Below are 19122 nucleotides of genomic sequence, written 5' to 3'. Positions count from 1 at the left end.
TTTGGAGAATCAGTCTCCTCTGAGCCTGCCAATGTTAAATAAATCTCCAATGCACCAAGATCTCTGAGTGCCACTTGGTTTTTCCGCCAGCGTTCCAGCCTGGTTCTGTAACACCAGAACAAATGGGCTCCTTTACTTATCAATGAGGTGTCTTTGAGGAAGTGATGTTATCAAAATGACAACACAGGAGACTTCAGTATCTGTCTCCCCCACAAGACCAACAATTAGACAGTGATCTCAAACAAATACAGCTCTAGAAGAGCTCTGGGGTCCACTTAAGAAATTTTGACAATAGGGGAGCCTGGGTGGCGCAGTCGGTTAAGCGTCCAACTTCAGCCAGGTCACGATCTCGCGGTCCGTGAGTTCAAGCCCCGCGTCGGGCTCTGGGCTGATGGCTCGGAGCCTGGAGCCTGTTTCCGATTCTGTGTCTCCCTCTCTCTCTGCCCCTCCCCCATTCATGCTCTGTCTCTCTCTGTCCCAAAAATAAATAAACGTTGAAAAAAAAATTAAAAAAAAAAAAGAAATTTTGACAATGTAGTAAACAAAAAGCCTGAGAAGTACTGCATAAAAAGAGAAGAAAGTAAGATTCATTTTACTTAAATTAACCCATCCCCCAAGCTAGCATTTCTCAGTGACAAGAGAAAATGTCCCAACTAGAAAGAGTTCTCCATGCCAGGAAAGGGAGAGCAGGGTGAACTACTGGCTTCCCCAGACTTTCAGGGGCACTTCATTGAGGCCCTGCTTCTGACTGGCAAAGTGGAGATGAACAGAGACAGCTAGGAACAGGGAAGAAAAAACAGGGGCTACCAGTGTCAGCCAAGTAGCAGGAGCACCTGTGCTTCACAGAGACCTGTTTTGCAGACAACCACAGCAGATTTCTCCACTGAAGAAATAAATGGCCAGCATAGCTGCTGTGGAGACCCTGCAGACTTCACCAGACTTTGCCCTGCAAGTATTCACTGGCTACCTGAGTAGTCCCTCCCACCCCACTCCCCTCACCCCGACTGGAGCTCAGGAACTGCATCAGGGCCAGCCAGCTCAGGCCTCTGAGGCTGTGCAAGGGCAAGATTCCAGCTTAGACCCTTGTGGCTGTGCTTGGGGCCATCCCCTCCAGCTGTAAATTCACGTGATTGGCCTGAGGCCCATCACCAGCCTCTCTATAGTGCTCATGCTTGGGGAAGACCAACAGCCACAGGAGAGTATGCCAACAGCCAGGACCCCACCAGCTGCCAGGGAGCTCAGAGTTGGCCCTGGCCCTTGCTGCCTGTCTTGACTCTCACCACTATGCATGTGTCTGAAACTGGCCCCTGCCACTATATCGGCACCTGCAGCTGGCCACCACATACCAGTGTGTGCACACCTCTGACTCTGGCACCACTACTGCCTGCCATGGTGCCTGGCCACTGAACTTGGAGGTGCCACCAAGGATCCCAACAGCCCTTGCAGTGACTGTGATCCTCCACAGTGTGCACCAAAGACCACAAAGTTGTTGATGCTTTTGGACCCCTGAGCCAAAGACACATCATACACCCCCCAAACCTAGTGCCACCACATGCCTCCAAACTTGCTTTCCTGCATCATTTGACCTAGGGTCACAACATGTGCCCCCACCCACAGATAAAAGTCTTCCTTTCCTGAAGTCAGTCCACAAAATCTGGAAGAGGTGACTGCTTCTTCAAATGTACAGACACTGATGCAAGGCAACACAGATAACCAAAATCAGGGAAACATGACTCCACCAAAGGAATATAGTAAACCTCCAGTAACTGGCTCCAAGGGCATGGAGATCCAGGAATTGTGCAATGAATAATTCAAAATAACTATTCTATAGGTGTCCAGAGAGCTGCCACAAAACATAGACATACAAGTTAATGATACAAGAAAACAATAAAAGAACAAAGTGAGAAGAAAAAAAGAGATAGAAAACATGAAAAAGAACCAAACATAAATTTTGAAGCTGAAGAATACAATGACTGAAGAGAAAAACTGAATAGAACACTTCACTAACAGGCTTGACCAAGCAGAAGAAGGAATCAATGAGCTAGAAGACAGATGAATTGATATTATTCAATCAGAGGAGAAAAACTTTGAGAGACTAAAGGAACAAAGAAAGCCACAGGACTATGGAACACCATTAAGAAAAATAATGCATGCATCATTGCACATGGAACATTCTCCAGCTTAGATCATATGAAAAGTCACAAAGCAAGTTTTAGTAAATTTAATAAGACTGAAACACAAGAGACCAGAAATAAACCCTAACATATATGGCCAACTCATATTTAGCAAGGGAGTCATGAATACTAAAAGGGAGAAAAGATTCTATCTTCAATATATGGTGTTGGGAAAAGAGGATGACCACATGGAGAAGAACAAAATTCGACCCCTACTTACACCACTCACAAAAATTAACTCAAAATGGATAAAAGGCTTAAGCATAGGAAGAGAAACTATAACACTCCTAGAAGAATGCATAGGGGAAAAAGCTCCTTGACTTTGGTCTTAGCAATAATTTTTTGGATGTGACACCAAAAGCACAAGCAACAAAAGAAAACTTAATAAGTGAGAATATGTCAGATTAAAAATCCTCTGCACAGCGAAGAAAACCATTAACAAATGAAAAAGCAACCATTAGAATGGGAGAGGATAGGGGTACCTGGGTGGCTCAGTCAGTTAAGCATCCATTGTTAGCTCAGGTCATGATCTCATGATCTGTGAGTTCAAGCCCCACGTCGGGCTTTGTGCTGACAGCTCAGAACCTGGAGCCTGCTTTGGATTCTGTGTCTCCCTCTTTTTCTGCCCCTCCCCCACTCACATTTTGTCTTTCTCTCTCTCAAAAATAAATAAATATTAAAGAAAACAAATAATAGGGGCATCTGGGTGGCTCAGTCGGTTAAGCGTTTGACTTCAGCTCAGGTTATGATCTCGCGGTTTGTGAGTTCAAGCCCTGTGTCAGGCTCTGTGCAGACAGCTCAGAGCCTGGAGACTGCTTCAGATTCTGTGTCTCCCCTCTCTCTGCCCCTCCCATGTTCATGCTCTGTCTCTCTCTCTCTCTCAATAATAAATAAACAAAAAAATTTAAAAAAAAAAGAAGAGGGGAATATCTCTGCAAATCAGATATCTGATTAGAGATTGTCAAAATATATAAAGAATTCATACAACTCAAAATATATAAAGAGTTCATACAACTCAGTAGCAACAAAATAAACAATCTGATTAAAAAATGGGCAGGGGGGGGTGCCTGGGTGGTTCAGTCAGTTAAGTGATTCTTCATTTAGGCTCAGGTCATGATCTCATGGTAGTGAGGCAGAGCCCCACATCAAGTTCTGCGCTGACAGCACAGAGCCTGCTTGGGATTCTTTCTCTCCCCTCTCCCACTTGCTTTCATTCTCTCTCTCTCTCTCAAAATAAATAAATAAACATCTTTTTAAAAAAATGGGCAGAGGATCTGAATAGACATTTTTCCAAAGAAGACACAAATGTCAACAGGCACATGAAAATGTGCTCAACATCACTAATAATCAGGAAAATGCAAATCAAAACCACAATGAGGTATCATGTCACACCTGTTAGAATGGTTATTATCAAAAAGATAAGGTATATAACAAATGCTGGTGAGGATGTAGAGAAAAGGGAATCCTTGTGCACTGTTGGTGGGAATGTAACTTGATATAGTCACTATGGAAAACAGTATGGAGGTGTCTCAATAATTTAAAAATAGAACTACCATATGATCCAACAATGCAACTTCTGGGTATATATCAAAAGGAAATGAAAACAGGATTTAAAGAGATATGGGCCCTCCCATGTTCATTATAGGAACATTCAGTATAGTCAAGATATGGAAACAACCTAAATGTCTGTTAGTGGATAAATGGATAAAAAAGATACGGTACATACATTGAATTGAATATTATTCAGCCATGAGAAAGAAGGAAATCCTGCCATTTGGAACAACAACAACAACAACAACAATCCAGAAGGCATTATGGTCAGTGAAATAATTCAGATAGAGAAGGTCAAATGCTATATGATCTCACTTATATATTGAATGTAAAGACTTGGAATTCATAGAAACACAGAGTAGAGTGGTGGTTACCAGGGGCTGGGGTTGTGGGAGACGGGGAGATGTCAGTCAAAGGCTCCGAACTTCCAGTTCTAAGATGAATAAGTTCTGGGGATCTAGCACACAGCATGGTGATTGTAGTTAACAATGTATTATACATCTGAAAGTTGGCAAGAAACTAGATTGTGTTCCCACCACAAAAAAAGAAATAATTCTATGGTGTGATTGGGGTGTTAGCTAACACTATGGTGGTAATCAAGTTGCAATATATAAGTATATCAAGTTAATACACTGTACACCTTAAATTTACATGTTATATGTCAATTATATCTCAATAAGGCAGAAGAAAATGATGTGACTTTGGGTAGGTCATCTTTTATTTTTCACCATTTTAAAAAAACATTTTAACATTTATTTATTTTTTGAGAGACAGAAAATGAGTGCAGGAGGTTCAGAGAGAGAGGGAGTCACAGAATCCGAAGCAGGCTCCAGGTTCTGAGCTGTCAGCACAGAGCCCAGCATGGGGCTCGGACTCACAAACCTGAGATCATGACCTGAGCTGAAGTCGGACGCTTAACCGACTGAGCCACCCAGGTGCCCTTCATTTGTCATCTTTGAATCTCAGTTTCTTCCGGCATAAAAGGGAAGGAGTTATTTTTATTGTTATCATGGACATTTCATAGCACTTACTGTATGCCAGGCATGGTTCTCTGCACTTTACACATATTAGTCCAATTCATCCTTAAAATAACCTTTGGGGATAAACATTATTATTATCTTCATTTTATAGAATGAAAACTGAGGCATACACAGAGGCTATATATAACTCATTTTAGGGCTTAAAGCTTGTGAGTATTAGAACTAGGATTAAACCCAGAGTCTTGTAAAGGCTGCTTCCCTCTTTTTTTTTCCATCCTCACCTACTCTTAACCAATTCAAAGGGCTGTTGTGATATTAAGTGCATTATTCCATGTAAAGAACTCAAACACACGGGGTGTAGTAGCTGCTCTGGAAGCATCCACTCTTACCATGAGGGTTGTTGCTGGGGTGAGCCAGTGCCAGACCTATGGCTAGCCAAGTCAGAGTAACCCCTGAGGAGGCCAGTTCCAGTGCTGAGAGTACCACAGAGTCCCTAGGGCAATATGGATGGCCAAGACTTAGACCCTGAGAAGGGTCCAGGAGGAAGTGTTCAGTGTGCTGTGGACCTAGAGAGAGGAACACAAATGAGTCAGCAGGAATTGAAGGAATATGTCAGATAAAACAATACTAGCAAGCCTGGTGTTTGGCATGTGGGGCCCCTTGTAGGTACTGTTACACATATTAGTACATTTACTCCTTCTAGGTGGCATCATTACCACCTCCATTTTACAGGTGAGGAAACTAAAGCATAGAGGAGTCAGGAAACTCGCCAAGGTCCCAGGGCCCATGCACAGCACAGAAAAACTTCATTTACTTAATATTTAAATTAACTCATTTTGACCTAAGTAAAAGTTTTTTTCACTAAAGTCATTGGAGAATCACTAAGGAGACAAAATAAATACCATGAAAACAAAATTATATTATTAAATCTTCCACATGCTGATTCAAGTAACCAAGGGCTTTGAAGTCAAGGCCTAGTCTCTTAAAAGGAAGGTTAGCAAGTGTTAGGAATTAACAATATATTAGCACCAAACTGGGACTTTCTCATTGGTGTAATCAGAAGGATTGAAAGAAAATTAAGAAGAAAATAATTTTCTCACCATGTGATAGAAAGTGATTTAGGGACCCATCCCTGAATCCCCTAAAATCTCACTTAGGAAAACTGGTAGTGGTTAAGAGCGCTCAAAAGCCAGACTACCCCCTTTCACCCCTTGTTGGCTATCTAGTCCTGGGCACATAATCCCTCTAAACATTGGTTTCCTCATTGGAAAATAGCTGTTACCTCATAGAGATATTGACTATAAATGAAAAAATGAAGGTAAAGCACAAAATCTAATACATAGTAAATGCTTAATACACATAAGTCATTACCATTATCACTATGATTGTTAAGCTTTAACCAAAAATCCCCGGCCTTTTTAAAATTTATTTTTTACTTCGATGGTGCTAATAATCATCATTATAGTACACACATGGTGGCCACTATTTGCCTGGCTCTAGGTTTTATAAGTGCATAAAACCTATTATATACAATATATATGTATACACCCTAACATATATCCTTATATATAAGTATTACATTATATATGCACATATGTTAAGAATTACTATTTTCCCTAAACTATGATGACAACTTATTCTTATCCCTAGGTTCCTACAGATTAAGTTTTTACTCTGAGGGACCCAAAGTCGACTCGCGGGACGACTCCTGCGGGCCTGCTTTGCGCAGACACCAGGTTACACACCAAAAGATGTTGGGGAGGACAGATTGGGCGGCACCCACACCTTCCCGCCCGGCTCCGCCCCGCCCCCTTCCGCTCTTAGCGTAAGCTCGAAGCCCCGCCTCTGACGCAGCGCCTTTCCTGGCTCTGTACCCCTACCTCTCCGGGGAGCCACCGTTGAGGCCGGCGCGCTGACGTCACGGATCGCGCGCCTCCTGTGCTTCCTCGCGCCTGCGCCGCGGCGAAAGGTCGTCCCTGTGACCGGCTCGGCGTTTGGAGCAGCTGTCGCCATGTTGTCGGTGGCCGCCCGTTCGGGCCCGTTCGCGCCCGTCCTATCGGCCACGTCCCGCGGGGTGGCGGGCGCGTTGCGGCCTCTGGTGCAGGCTTCGGTGCCCGCCACCTCGGAGCCGCCAGTGCTGGACGTGAAGCGGCCCTTCCTGTGCCGGGAGTCGCTGAGTGGCCAGGCCGCGAGCCGGCCTTTGGTCGCCTCCGTGGGCCTCAATGGTGAGCCGGGCTGAGGGGTACCCCCGTTCTCGCTCCCTCCGGCCCTCGACCCATGGCGCAGCTCAGGAGGGCGGGGAAATGGAGCGGAGCCCCTTTGGGGGATTAAGTTGCCTTGCTGGGTCGACCTTGGGCAAGCTTCTACACCTCCTGGGTCTCTGCCCTCACCTGTGCGCGGACGCGGCTAGGTTGGGCGATCTCAAGTGACCTCCAGCTCTCGCTTTGCGGGCCTCTGTTTCCGTTGGCGACCAGTCTGCCTAAACCACAGGCTAATCTTGTACGTCATAGGTTAAGTTCAAGAACTCTGAATGCCGACTGTTTCCAGCAAAGTCTGACAGATTTTGCTGCTTACAGGTCGTTTGACTGGGCAAATTTCTGAATGTTTTTCCTCACCAGTGAAATGGATGAATGATTATACCAATTACGTAGGTAATGTCATGAGGTTTAGATGGAAAAATTCTACTTAAAGCCATTAGCACATTTGGGAGCATTTTATTATACATGTTGAAAAAATAAGAACTATTAATATTTGGGCCCTTGTCCTGCTCACCGCCACCTAAACCGTCTAATGCCCTTGTCTTTCACGCATCCCTCTCAACAGCAACAGCAGCAAAACAATAACAAGCCCCAAGGTCATTAATGATGTGGAGTATCGGCAATGTTTTGCTGGGCCAGAGGGTTTTCACACTGTAATCAGTTTGATGCTCAAGAAGAGCCACAAGCAAGGGTTGGTGATATTCCCATTTTACAGGTAGAAAACAAACTACAAGAAGTGAAGTGACTTACACAAGGATAAACTTTGTGTATGTGATAGAACATGGATTTGAAAGATTGATTTAGCCATGAACCAGATCCTGCACTATCTTTTGTGCCATGTCTTTTTTTTTTTTTTTTTTTTTTTTTATGCTCTGTATTGGAAATCCTCAAATGGCAACCTGTGTGCCATTGTACCTGTAGTGTTCCCAACCTGCACAGTCTTAAAAGGGAGATTTTTTGCGTGTTTTAAAATGTTGGAATCTGGCAACACTGAACTTGTTTTATCATGAGAAAAGTGCTGTGCACTGGCTGCCCTCTTAGTTGGAGCAATCACTCTTCCAGGTCATCACAGTTCTCACCAGACCTCCTCCATTGCGTTATCTGCCTGCCTGGCCCCACTGACAGTGACACTTGCCCTGCAAGCTAAGTTATTATCCCCACTCTCTTTAGTTTTCCTTCATTCACCCTGTTCTCTTTACTTTAAAATAATCCTCCCACCAGTTTTCCACATTTCCGTCTTACCAAATCAATCTCCGTTCAGGGTCAGGTCAATAAAATTTTATATCTGCTGATTCCTTTATTTTTATGGTACATAACACTTCCTACTATTGGATTTCCTGGTGATTCCTCTGACTTTGAGATTGAGGCATAGAGAAGAATCTTTATTTTTCTGTTTCCTACAACCTCAGATTTTGCATACAGGCAGTGCAGGATAGTGGTGAATGAATAAAATGGTGATTTTTGTTGTTGTTGTTTGGGGGCACCAGTGGGTTTTGGAGACACTGTTCAGGGCGTGAGCAGAGTACACCAGCCCATCCCAAGCCTATTCTTTGGATCTGGAGGTAAGAAACAATAAAGGAGGACAAAATTTCAACAGCAAATGCAAAAAGCATCTTTGGAATTTGTCTAGTGACTAAAGGGTTTCTTCTAAAAATTAGAGGCTTACCTGACTTTCCCAAGAACAGGTAAATGATACAGAACCGTAAGGCAAACTTTTTCTATAATAATGCCTTCAAGCTTGTAGTTTCAGTTCACGTTATAATCTGTCTAGATGGTTTGTAGAAAGATAGTTCTGAGGGTGTGAAATGGGAGGGTTGGATCAGAAGATCCATGAGGTGAGAGGAAGATTTCCAAGACACATCAGAGTTCATCTTAAGAAAGAAAAACCTGTTTTTTGTTATAGTCTCTTAAATTTTCTCTATTTCCAGAAGTATCTGGTTTTGCTTGAGTTTAGAACTGAATCTAGCTAGCATCTTTGTTGCTAAAGTCACACCTAATACAGTTAATGTAAATTATTTAGAAATGACTTTTGCAATATGGCAGTTAAATTTCCCAAAATATTCATGGTGGTACAATATACAATAGTACAGTATTGTACTGTTGTACTAAAGTGTAACCTGCTAGGTAGAGTGGCAGTAGACAGCTGGATTTCTTTCACCACCAAATCTCTGGTTGAGAATGTCAAAACCATTCTGTTTAATGTTCCTGTACATTTGCTTGTATACTGTTATATGGTTAAAGATTGTAGACACTGTTTTTTTCAACGTTTATTTATTTTTGGGACAGAGAGAGACAGAGCATGAACGGGGGAGGGGCAGAGAGAGAGGGAGACACAGAATCGGAAACAGGCTCCAGGCACTGAGCCATCAGCCCAGAGCCTGACGCGGGGCTCGAACTCACGGACCGCGAGATCGTGACCTGGCTGAAGTCGGACGCTTAACCGACTGCGCCACCCAGGCGCCCCTGTAGACACTGCTTTTAATGTAGAAGTATGGACTTTGGTTCCTTCATCTTTTAGGTATGATACACATTTTCCTTTGTAATTCCAGAGAATACCAAAGGAAGGTAATTCATACTTGATCCCAAACCCCAGTCTACACTGTTAGGTTAGCATTAGGTAGAAGTAGGGTAGTATATGATGTAATGTCACTTTGCCATAGTTGTAAATATTAGGTAGTCACTACCCTTGTCCTGGTCCCAGAAAAGTACATAGAGTGATTTTGATAGGTTTCACCATTGTTTGGGAATACAGCTGGCCCTTGAACAACATGGATTTGAACTGTGCAGGTCCACTTATATCTGGATTTTTTTTTTTTTTATAAACATGGTACACTGCTGCAAATGTATTTTTTATGGTTTTCTTAATGTTTTCTTTTCCCTAGCTTTATTATAAGAATTTATTATAAGAATTATATATATGAGATATATAACATACAAATTATGTGTTAATCCCACTGCATATGGGATCAGTGCCCCTAATCTCCACGTTCAAGGCTGACTTACAGCTTCCATTGTTAATGACTTTGAGAACCATGTGAAAAGTGTGGTCATGTTCTTTATTGTAATACTCAAGGAAGTATATTAGGATGAGACAGCCTGGTAGGCTGCAACTTACATGAAATTGCATTTTATAAGTACATTTTTCTTTTTGAAACAACACAGTTTTTAAGTGAGGAATTTTTAATGTCCCTTTTATAAAAAAACCTTGTGACAAATTTCCTAAAATGCGTATACAACTTGCAAAGAGATTTGCTTCCTGAAACATACTTAAAAGTGATGCCAGTAAGTTAATTTTTTGTCAGATATTTTAAAATAGTATGGACAAAAGGTCATAATCTGTTTAGTTTAAAAACTACTTACATCCAAAGTACTACATAAATAGTAATTAGTTAACATTCATTTGACACAAAGATCTGGCCAGCCTGCAGTAGTAGTGTCTCAGTTGAGAAATCCACAGCACTGAAAAAGAAAGATAATGCCCTTACTCTTATAGAAGTTACTGCCCTTCACTGAAGAGGGGGATATATGAAAATTTGTCTTTTATCCTGTACTAAGTTGAAATAACTGGCTCTTTTGGAGATTTCATTTGATAGTTGTGTATTTTGACAAGGATGTCCTTTTCTGCCCATTCGTGGCTTTACTTGAAGTTAAAGTAATACTGATTTATACTCCAGAGTCTAAAATAGAAAATCTCTTCATTTTCTGCAACTAAAGTTATACTAACAGTTCACAGAATGTTTATGGTAATAAGTATTTATGAATTTTTAGCAGTTCTACTGAACTTTCAGAGAGTAAGTAAATAATAATGTGAAAGACATTTGTTTTAATAAGATGATCACAAATCACCTTTTTTTTTAATGTTTATTTTGTGCACGAGAGAGAGAGAGAGAGAGAGAGAGAGAGAGAGAACGTGGGTGGGGGAGGGGCAGAGAGAGAGGGAGAGCGAAAATCTCAAGCAGGCTCCTGAAATCAGGAGTCAGACGCTTAACTGACCGAGCTACCCAGGAGCCCCACAAATCAACTTATTGGGTGGACTTGATGAGTTTTACGGTCCCTTGTAATCCAGAGAATATGGGAGGTAGTTAACATAGTTGTATGTCTTGGCATGTTGAATTTTGGGGATTTTAAAATATTGCTGTTTACAGTACTATTTAACTTTTTAGATTTGATGCACTAAATCGTTAGAAATTCTGAATCAACTGTGTTCAATCAGGAAGAACTCAGTTTACGCATATTATCCTGTGATTTCATACCAGTATGATAGGTAGTGATTGACTTCCATTTCTTTTTCAATATTTTCTATGCAGGCACTGCCATCCTGACCATTTCTGGCATTAGTGCTATATTTCACATTTTTATAACTTGATTTTTGCTTATGAATTCACAAAGGTTATTTCCTGAGGTATACTTCTTTCAGGGTACTCATCTAATTGTTTTTTTAACTTTCTGTTTATCTTGCAGTCCCTGCTTCTGTTCGTTATTCCCACACAGACATCAGAGTGCCTGACTTCTCTGACTATCGACGCACCGAAGTGTTAGATGGTACAAAGTCTTCAAAAGAGAGCAGTGAGACTAGAAAAGGTTTCTCCTATTTGATAACTGCAACAACCAGTATAGGTGTTGCATATGCTGCCAAGAATGTCGTCTCTCAGTTTGTTTCCAGCATGAGTGCTTCTGCTGATGTGTTGGCCATGTCGAAAATCGAAATCAAGCTATCCGATATTCCAGAAGGCAAGAACATGGCTTTCAAATGGAGAGGAAAACCGCTGTTTGTGCGTCATAGAACCAAGAAGGAAATTGAGCAGGAAGCTGCAGTTGAAGTGTCCCAGTTGAGGGACCCGCAGCATGATTTAGATCGAGTAAAGAAACCTGAATGGGTTATCCTGATAGGTGTTTGCACTCATCTTGGTTGTGTACCCATTGCAAATGCAGGAGATTTTGGTGGTTATTACTGCCCTTGCCATGGGTCACACTATGATGCTTCTGGCAGGATCAGGAAGGGGCCTGCACCTCTCAATCTTGAAGTTCCCTCATATGAGTTCACCGGTGATGACATGGTGATTGTTGGTTAGAGATCTGGACTCAAGTCCAAGGTTCCTTTCAGTCGTCTTGTCACCTCAGAAGACCTATGAGCAAGCCTTCTATACTTAAGTGGGTTGATTTGAAATATTTAAGAATTGCTGATAATGTATTTGCAAACATTTATGTGAAGTAAATTGAATTTAATGTTGAATGCTTTCAAGCGTTCACCTAATAAAGCCACTGTTAAACATTATTAAGTTCAAAGACTTAAAAGGTGCAGTGTCTTTGATAGTTAATTCTAATTAAAAATTACAGACTTACCAGATATTTGTGAAATCTGTAACTGACTTTCTCCTTCATCTTCCTTCTTTATGTTAGGGTCAACAGATTCTGCAGAGCTAATGGTTAGACTGAGGTAAAATTAGCTGGTCATTTCCAAGTCCTGGGAGATGTTTATGGCATTGGCAGAAACAGTAGTATCCAGGTTTCCCTTTTGTTCTTTTACACATGAGTCCTGGCTGTGTGTGTCCTGCCGCACGTGCCCCCCAGCCCCCGGTCTGTATGATGATGTTGAATGTAATCTCTGGGAGAATCCTAAATGGGGTGTTAGCAGCTCTGAGGGTTTAGCCCCAGCTCTAGCTAGCTGTTTTCCTGCTAGGAAATTTTATTTTTCACTTACGGGAATAAGTAATTAGAATTCTTTAGTTTTAAGAGGCAGTGGTGAGATAGCATCTGAGAAAAGCTTTCCAAAATGGGAGTGCCACTGTTAACTCCTTCATCTGGTGAGGATATTTGTGTTCCCATTGCTTCTGCATCCACCCTATCTAGAGACAAAAGGGGAGTAGTGTATCTGAGACTACTGTAAAGGATTCTGCTGGTTTTGTTTCTGCAATGATAACATGTTGAGGTGTTTTCCTTCAGTTGGATACACAGTCCCCACTTTTCACCGTGATATGAAGGTGGTGGGCACAGGAAGACATCAGAATTGACACCCTCTTCTTTCTGCCTTCTGCCTTCAATTACACAGCTGAAATAAGACAGATCTGATATTCTCCCTGGGAACTAGGAGTAGGCTTTGACCCTTGTTGAGAATCACAGCTACTTTGATAAGTTTGCCATTTGGCGGTAAGTCAGTAATATACCACTGGGTCCATCTTTGATCACACGTGCATTTGTAAGAAAGCAAACTAAATTCAGTGGTTAGATCTTCCAAAGGGAGCTGGTCATCCAGGACTCCAGTCTTTAAAACAGTAGCTAAGTGTATCAAAAAGAAAACTTTTTGTTTATGAGCAGATATTTGGTTCATTTCTTTACCATACCTTTACCATTCTAGAAAGAAAATTAGCATGGGTGATAAATGGGGCTAATAAATAATAGTATTTTATGTTCTGGTATCTAGGTGTAAACATGAGACAAAAAGTGCCAAATATTGCTAATTTACTAAAAGTAGTGAAATTATATCATTAAGTATAAACAATATGGGTGTGTAGTATTTGATGTTAATATTTGGAGCATCTTGCATGAAGTCCGTGCCCCTCCCCCCACTCCCAACCATGAGGCCATGAGAAATTAGTATGTATTTGTTGGATATTTTGCTTATCGTTGTAGTGAAGATTCCTTTTTTCCCTAATATATATGGGGAAGATCATCTTACACTTACACATGCTGCTTTTTCATGGTGCCAGTTGTCCACAACTTACTGTTTAAAGCTACACCCATATATTTATTATAAGCTGACAAAATTTGAAGTTGAATTGTTAAGTTCCTACTTTAAAATGGCAGCAGGAGCTGTTCATCACTTCCTCAAGATACGCCAATGTAGAAACTGGTATATATTTTACATTCGTAAAATTCTTACTTGGATGGGATGATAAGTAAAAATGCCAGGTTTTAATTTGAAGGTGAATTATTAAGCCTGGAATGGAAACCTCAAAGCATTATTAAATGAATCCTTAGACCCCAGTGAATCTGAGTGACTTTTGGGGGGGTGGTGTTTGTCTTCATGTGTGAAAGTTAAAGGAATTTTGTTCCTTTGGACATAACTGAAGCTGCTGAGCTTTTAATATATCCATGTGTGGGTTGTGTGAGTTGGGGGCATGGTGTAGTAGAAGTAGTACTAGACTAGAATTTAGGGTTTTAATTCTGGCTTAGCCATTTCCTAGCCATGGGACTATGAGCCTGTCACTTCTTTTGGACATTTTTTCCCCCATCTGTAAATTTGGAATGGTTGAACTAGATTTCTAAGAGTTCTCTGACCTTTTAGGATACTCTGACACCCCCCCCACCCCGCCCTAGTAATGGGAATGGGTTTTCTTAAATAAGCATTTGTTGTGTTCTCAGTATTTGGTATTGCAACAAAGACACCCAAGCTGCTAAAAGCAGCATTTTAATCAGCTGAGCCAACCTTTTACAATAGTGGTTGGTCAACCTGGGACAGCACTACTATTCTAGGGGGTGTTTGTGGCCATTATGTGATTGTCACAGTGATGGAGCATGCTGCTGGTATTGGGGTGGAGGGATGCGGGAGTGGGAACACGAAATGTTCACTTGTGAGGGAAACGCAGGTCCACGAGCTAAAAGAATACTGTGCTGCCAAAAATATCAACAACACTTCACTGAAGAAAAATGCTCGTACCCTATTATTACCCCCTCCCACCCTGAAGTGACACCTCAAAATATTTCATTTTTCCATATTTGAAATGCCAGAATAACTGCACTAGTGGCTCCCAGCCTGTGGAGGACAAAATAGAAAGTTTGCAGGTTCCTAAATGTATGCAGGTGTTCTGTGCTGGAATTGCTGGATTTGGTGGCTCATTATGGCTTTTGTGATATTTTGACTAATAACGATAAACTTAAATTCCACTCTTCCATTTATTTTTTTTTTAACGTTTATTTATTTCTGAGACAGAGCATGAACGGGGGAGGGTCAGAGAGAGAGGGAGACACAGAATCTGAAACAGGCTCCAGGCTCTGAGCAGTCAGCACAGAGCCCGACGCGGGGCTCGAACTCACATACCTCGAGATCGTGACGTGAGCCGAAGTCGGAGGCTCAACCGACTGAGCCACCCAGGCGTCCCCGCACTCTTCCATTTATTTTTTAAAGAAGGCTTGGTTCCACAAGTGATAGGACAAGTAAAATTACTTCACTACTTTGCTAAGTGGGTAGAGCAGACTTAATGTTAGCTTTTTGATTGTTTCAGTGAAACAAAATTCTGGATATTAGGGGGAAATGACTTAAAAAAAGAAGAAATTTGACCAGTTGGCATCCTGACATCAGATCATTAACATGTACTTATTTTTACTGGGAATGAAGACTGACAGTGTTGAGATTAAATGCCTTTTTATTATGCTTTAAACAAAGTGGTTATAGAAAATAACCTTTCAAAGAACTTAACATTGTTAATGTCAATTTACTTTGGTCTTTCTGAGAATAACTTTGTAAAATCTAGCTGACTCAAAACTGAGTGTGTAGAGGCATCTGTCCTTATTTGATATATATGGTTTAGGATCAGAATGTGCTATTAGTACTCTAATTTTTCTGAATAATGTGAATATACTATATTTGTCATAAGTCATTCTTCATTCCCACACTGCTAAAACTGATATTTTCTATATTTTTATGTCATTTAAGTACATTTTATATATTAACACAAAATAAATGTGCATATTTTTCAGAATGATATTCTTGGCCCAGTGTTCTAACACTTACCTTGTCATCTGTTTGCTAATGACTCCCCTACATCACTTCCCTGAGCCTCATACTCATGTTCAACCATTTAAACCGGTTATTTGTGCATAGATATTCCATTAATACCTTAAACTTAAAATGTCCAAAAGGAAAGGAAGTCCTCTCTGTTTTCCATAAGACATCTCCTTTATTGTTGGTGGCCTTCCTAGCTAGCCAGTAATCTAGCTGGCAGTAAAAACCTCTAGTCCCCTCTGCCTCCCTTTCCATTCCCCCCTGTCCCCAGCCTGAATCCCCAAACCCTGCTAATTGTACCTACTTAGTAAAATAGGTCCATTCCTGTCTCTGCAACTTGTAACATTCTAGTAGGGGCAAACTTTGGGCACTCCTAGCCACTAGGTGAAGTGTACTTCTGTGTAGGATTTCATTTAATCCTCAAAAAATCCTGTTGGCTGGGTAATGTTGCTATTCCTAGTTTTACTGGTACTGAAACTGAGGCACATCATCATACTGCCAGTAAGTTAGTGGAACTGAAATTTTAGTTTCACCTAGGGAGTCTTAGTGCAGAGTCTATAGTCCTGATCACTATCCTATATATATACCTATATATCCTATGTATATAGGATGTGTGTGTGTGTGTGTGTGTGTGTGTGTGTGTGTGTGTGTGTGCACTCATATGCTTTAACTGAGGCCTTGTATCTACCAAACAGGTCATCTTTCCTCCAGTCTTCTCACTTTAAAGCCCATCTTCCATATAGTCACCAAGTGGTATAGAGGTTAAGAGTATGGACTCTGCATGGAACCTCTACAAGATCCTCCTTATCTGCATCCCATCAGTAAAACCTTTGCACTGACAGTTTTCTGGGCTTGTTTTGTCCTAGTCTCTTCCCATGCTGTCTCTTCTGCCTCGTTCCCCTTTCCTTTGTCTTGTCTGGTTTGTCCTCTGCCTGCCCTTTGAGATTGTTTAGGTGTGGTATCCTGTACCTGAATTATATTCACTTTTGCAGCAAGTTTCCCCAAAATAACCAGGGCATACCCATTGAGATATCCATATTTTTCTCTATGTTAAAGTTCACTCTCGGTCTGTCTCCCAACCCACTACTAAACAGAGGGCTGGGGACCATGGCAAGTACTCAGCCATGGAGTTGAATGCTGAATGGGGGGTGGGGGTGGGGTGGGGAGGTGAACTTCCGAGTGGTATTGTCTGAAAGAAAAGGTTTCCAGGGAATACTTTGTATTAACATTTTTAAAAAATAGAACAATCATGTAATATCTGTATCTTTCTAGGACTTTAGGTCAGAGGAGAAATGAACTATATTACAGGATGTTTTGGATTTAAGTTTACACTCCTCCCAGAAGAAAAAAATGGAAAGAATAAATAATTCACAGTCTTAAAAAAAATGGATTATTTTACTTTTTCCATTTGCTTCATAATGAGCATTCTCCCCAAATAAGATTTCAATGTCAAAAGGTTTGTCCTCTAGTATTTTATTTCCAACACTAAAATGCTATGGACATCATGTCATTACTGCTACCATTTTCTCTCTCTTTTACTCACTTTCTGTCCTGGAATTTAGGATGGGAACATTTTGCTTAGCAGGGAAAATACTATCAAGTAGGTGAATTGACCAGTTCTCTGAGGTAGGAAGGGTGGAGGATTATTTTCTCTTTTTCAGTACTCAGCACTACTTATCGGAAGTTAAAAAGGTCCTACGCATAGTACTGACAGGAATGTGAGGTTAAGATGGTTTCTACTCCAGGTGCTTAAAGGAAACCTAAATACACCACAAAAGAAAGACTAGCCAAGTGTTTGCTTATAAAAAGATTATTATAGATCAGAAATCTCTGGTCAGCGGTACAAGATTAAAATTAATTTTGTGAAGGACTTCAGCAGTATCTTTGTAATAACTCCTCCATAATGATCAACATAAGACTGGTCTATCAGTGAACCAAAAATCCCAAATTCAATAAACTACACTTTATACTTTTGCAGCTATTATCCTAAACTTGGGTCAATTTGAGTGCAAAAGCTTACAGTCATCTAGCTTTTGAAATCCTTATCTGATTAGAATATTTGCAAAGGTAAGAAATGAAAGTGCATAAGTAATAGGTTTTTCGTCCAGTTTTTAAGAGGGCAAACAAAACCTTGACTCCTTAATTGAAAGGGAAAAAAAGCTAATGCATTTCACATAATTGTCTGCTTTAAGATAAGTATCTGAAATTTGCTGTTTTCTTTTATCTGTTCATGGCTAAAATTTCAACTCATGCCTCTTCCTTATCTGAGGGAATACTTGCTTTCTTAGCTCTGCCTAAAATACACACTCTTCTGTGGGACCTGTTCAGCCCACTGGAGAAACAGCATTCTGAGGGCCCCAGCTGATCTCAGTATGTGAAAATCAGGTTAAGACTGTATTCCCCCTTAGTCAAGATTATCTATTAGACCCTTTTAAACACAAATCTCAAATGAGATTAAGGGTATGAAAGGCATTATAGACCTTAAAGCAAAATACAAATGCTCAAAATGTTATTTAGTGAACTATACCAGGGAGACCATACATGACATTTAGAATATGATTAGGTATGCAGAAAGGCAATTTTGGTGGAGGTATGTCCCTATTCAGACTGTGATTTATCAACTGAAAATAGGTATTAATCCTGCATTCTCATGATGCTTTGGTCCCTGGAAGTTCAGGTTCACATGTACACATGGTTTCAATGTTAATAGCAAAGCTGAACTCATCCACAGTAATGGCTCATGTTGTAGGGCCTCCTCCCCTGCCAGGTTTTAACTAAGGGATTATTAATTGAATCCAAAAGCTAGTTCTCTGAAAAGAACAAGAAAATAGACACAGCTTTTGTAAGCTTGATAAAAAGAAAACAAAAGCAAAAATACATAGAGAAGTAGACATCATCAAGTGATGGAAGATATTAATAGTAATGAAGTAACAAGAATGCAACTCTAGGGGCACCTGGGTGGTCAGTAGGTTAAGTGACTTCGGCTCAGGTCATGATCTCACGGTTCGTGGGTTTGAGCCCTGCATTGGGCTCTGCTGACAGCTTGGGAACCTTCAGCCTGCTTTGGATTCTGTGTCTCCTTCTCTCTGTCCCCCCTGCTTGTGCTCTATCCCAGTCTCTCAAAAATAAATAAACATTAAAAAAAATTTTTTTAAACGGAATGCAACTCTATGCAACAAAAGTTGTAAAGCTCAGGGGATACAGATGATTTATTAACAAAATATAAAATACCAAAATTCACCCAAGAAGTAGAAACCTTGAGTATACCATAATTATCATAGATCAAGTTAAGTATTAAAAGTTACCATAACTGGTTGGCTTCATATCTGAGTTCTGTATGACATTTTAAAGAAAAGATAGTTTCATCACTGTTTCAACCATTCTGGATCCGAGCTTCTCTAATCTTACCATGCATACAAGTCACCTGGGGATCTTGT

General features: G+C 40.8%; 1 protein-coding gene across 1 annotated transcript; it reads left to right on the top strand.

Moving 5' to 3' along the window:
* Positions 1 to 6677: 6677 nt before the first annotated feature.
* LOC115502811 (cytochrome b-c1 complex subunit Rieske, mitochondrial) lies at positions 6678 to 13942 on the top strand. Its single transcript, XM_030298566.2, has 2 exons — positions 6678 to 6930; positions 11425 to 13942. Exons 1-2 carry the CDS (start codon positions 6717 to 6719, stop codon positions 12033 to 12035), a joined length of 825 nt encoding a protein of 274 aa, XP_030154426.1. The 5' UTR covers positions 6678 to 6716; the 3' UTR covers positions 12036 to 13942.
* The last annotated feature ends 5180 nt before the right edge of the window (positions 13943 to 19122 follow it).

Source organism: Lynx canadensis, chromosome E2 (genome assembly GCF_007474595.2).
Source record: "Lynx canadensis isolate LIC74 chromosome E2, mLynCan4.pri.v2, whole genome shotgun sequence".
In the NCBI taxonomy this organism is placed as follows: Eukaryota; Metazoa; Chordata; class Mammalia; order Carnivora; family Felidae; genus Lynx; species Lynx canadensis.
Note: the sequence above shows the minus strand (reverse complement) of the source record. Positions and strands in the feature narration are given on the sequence as shown.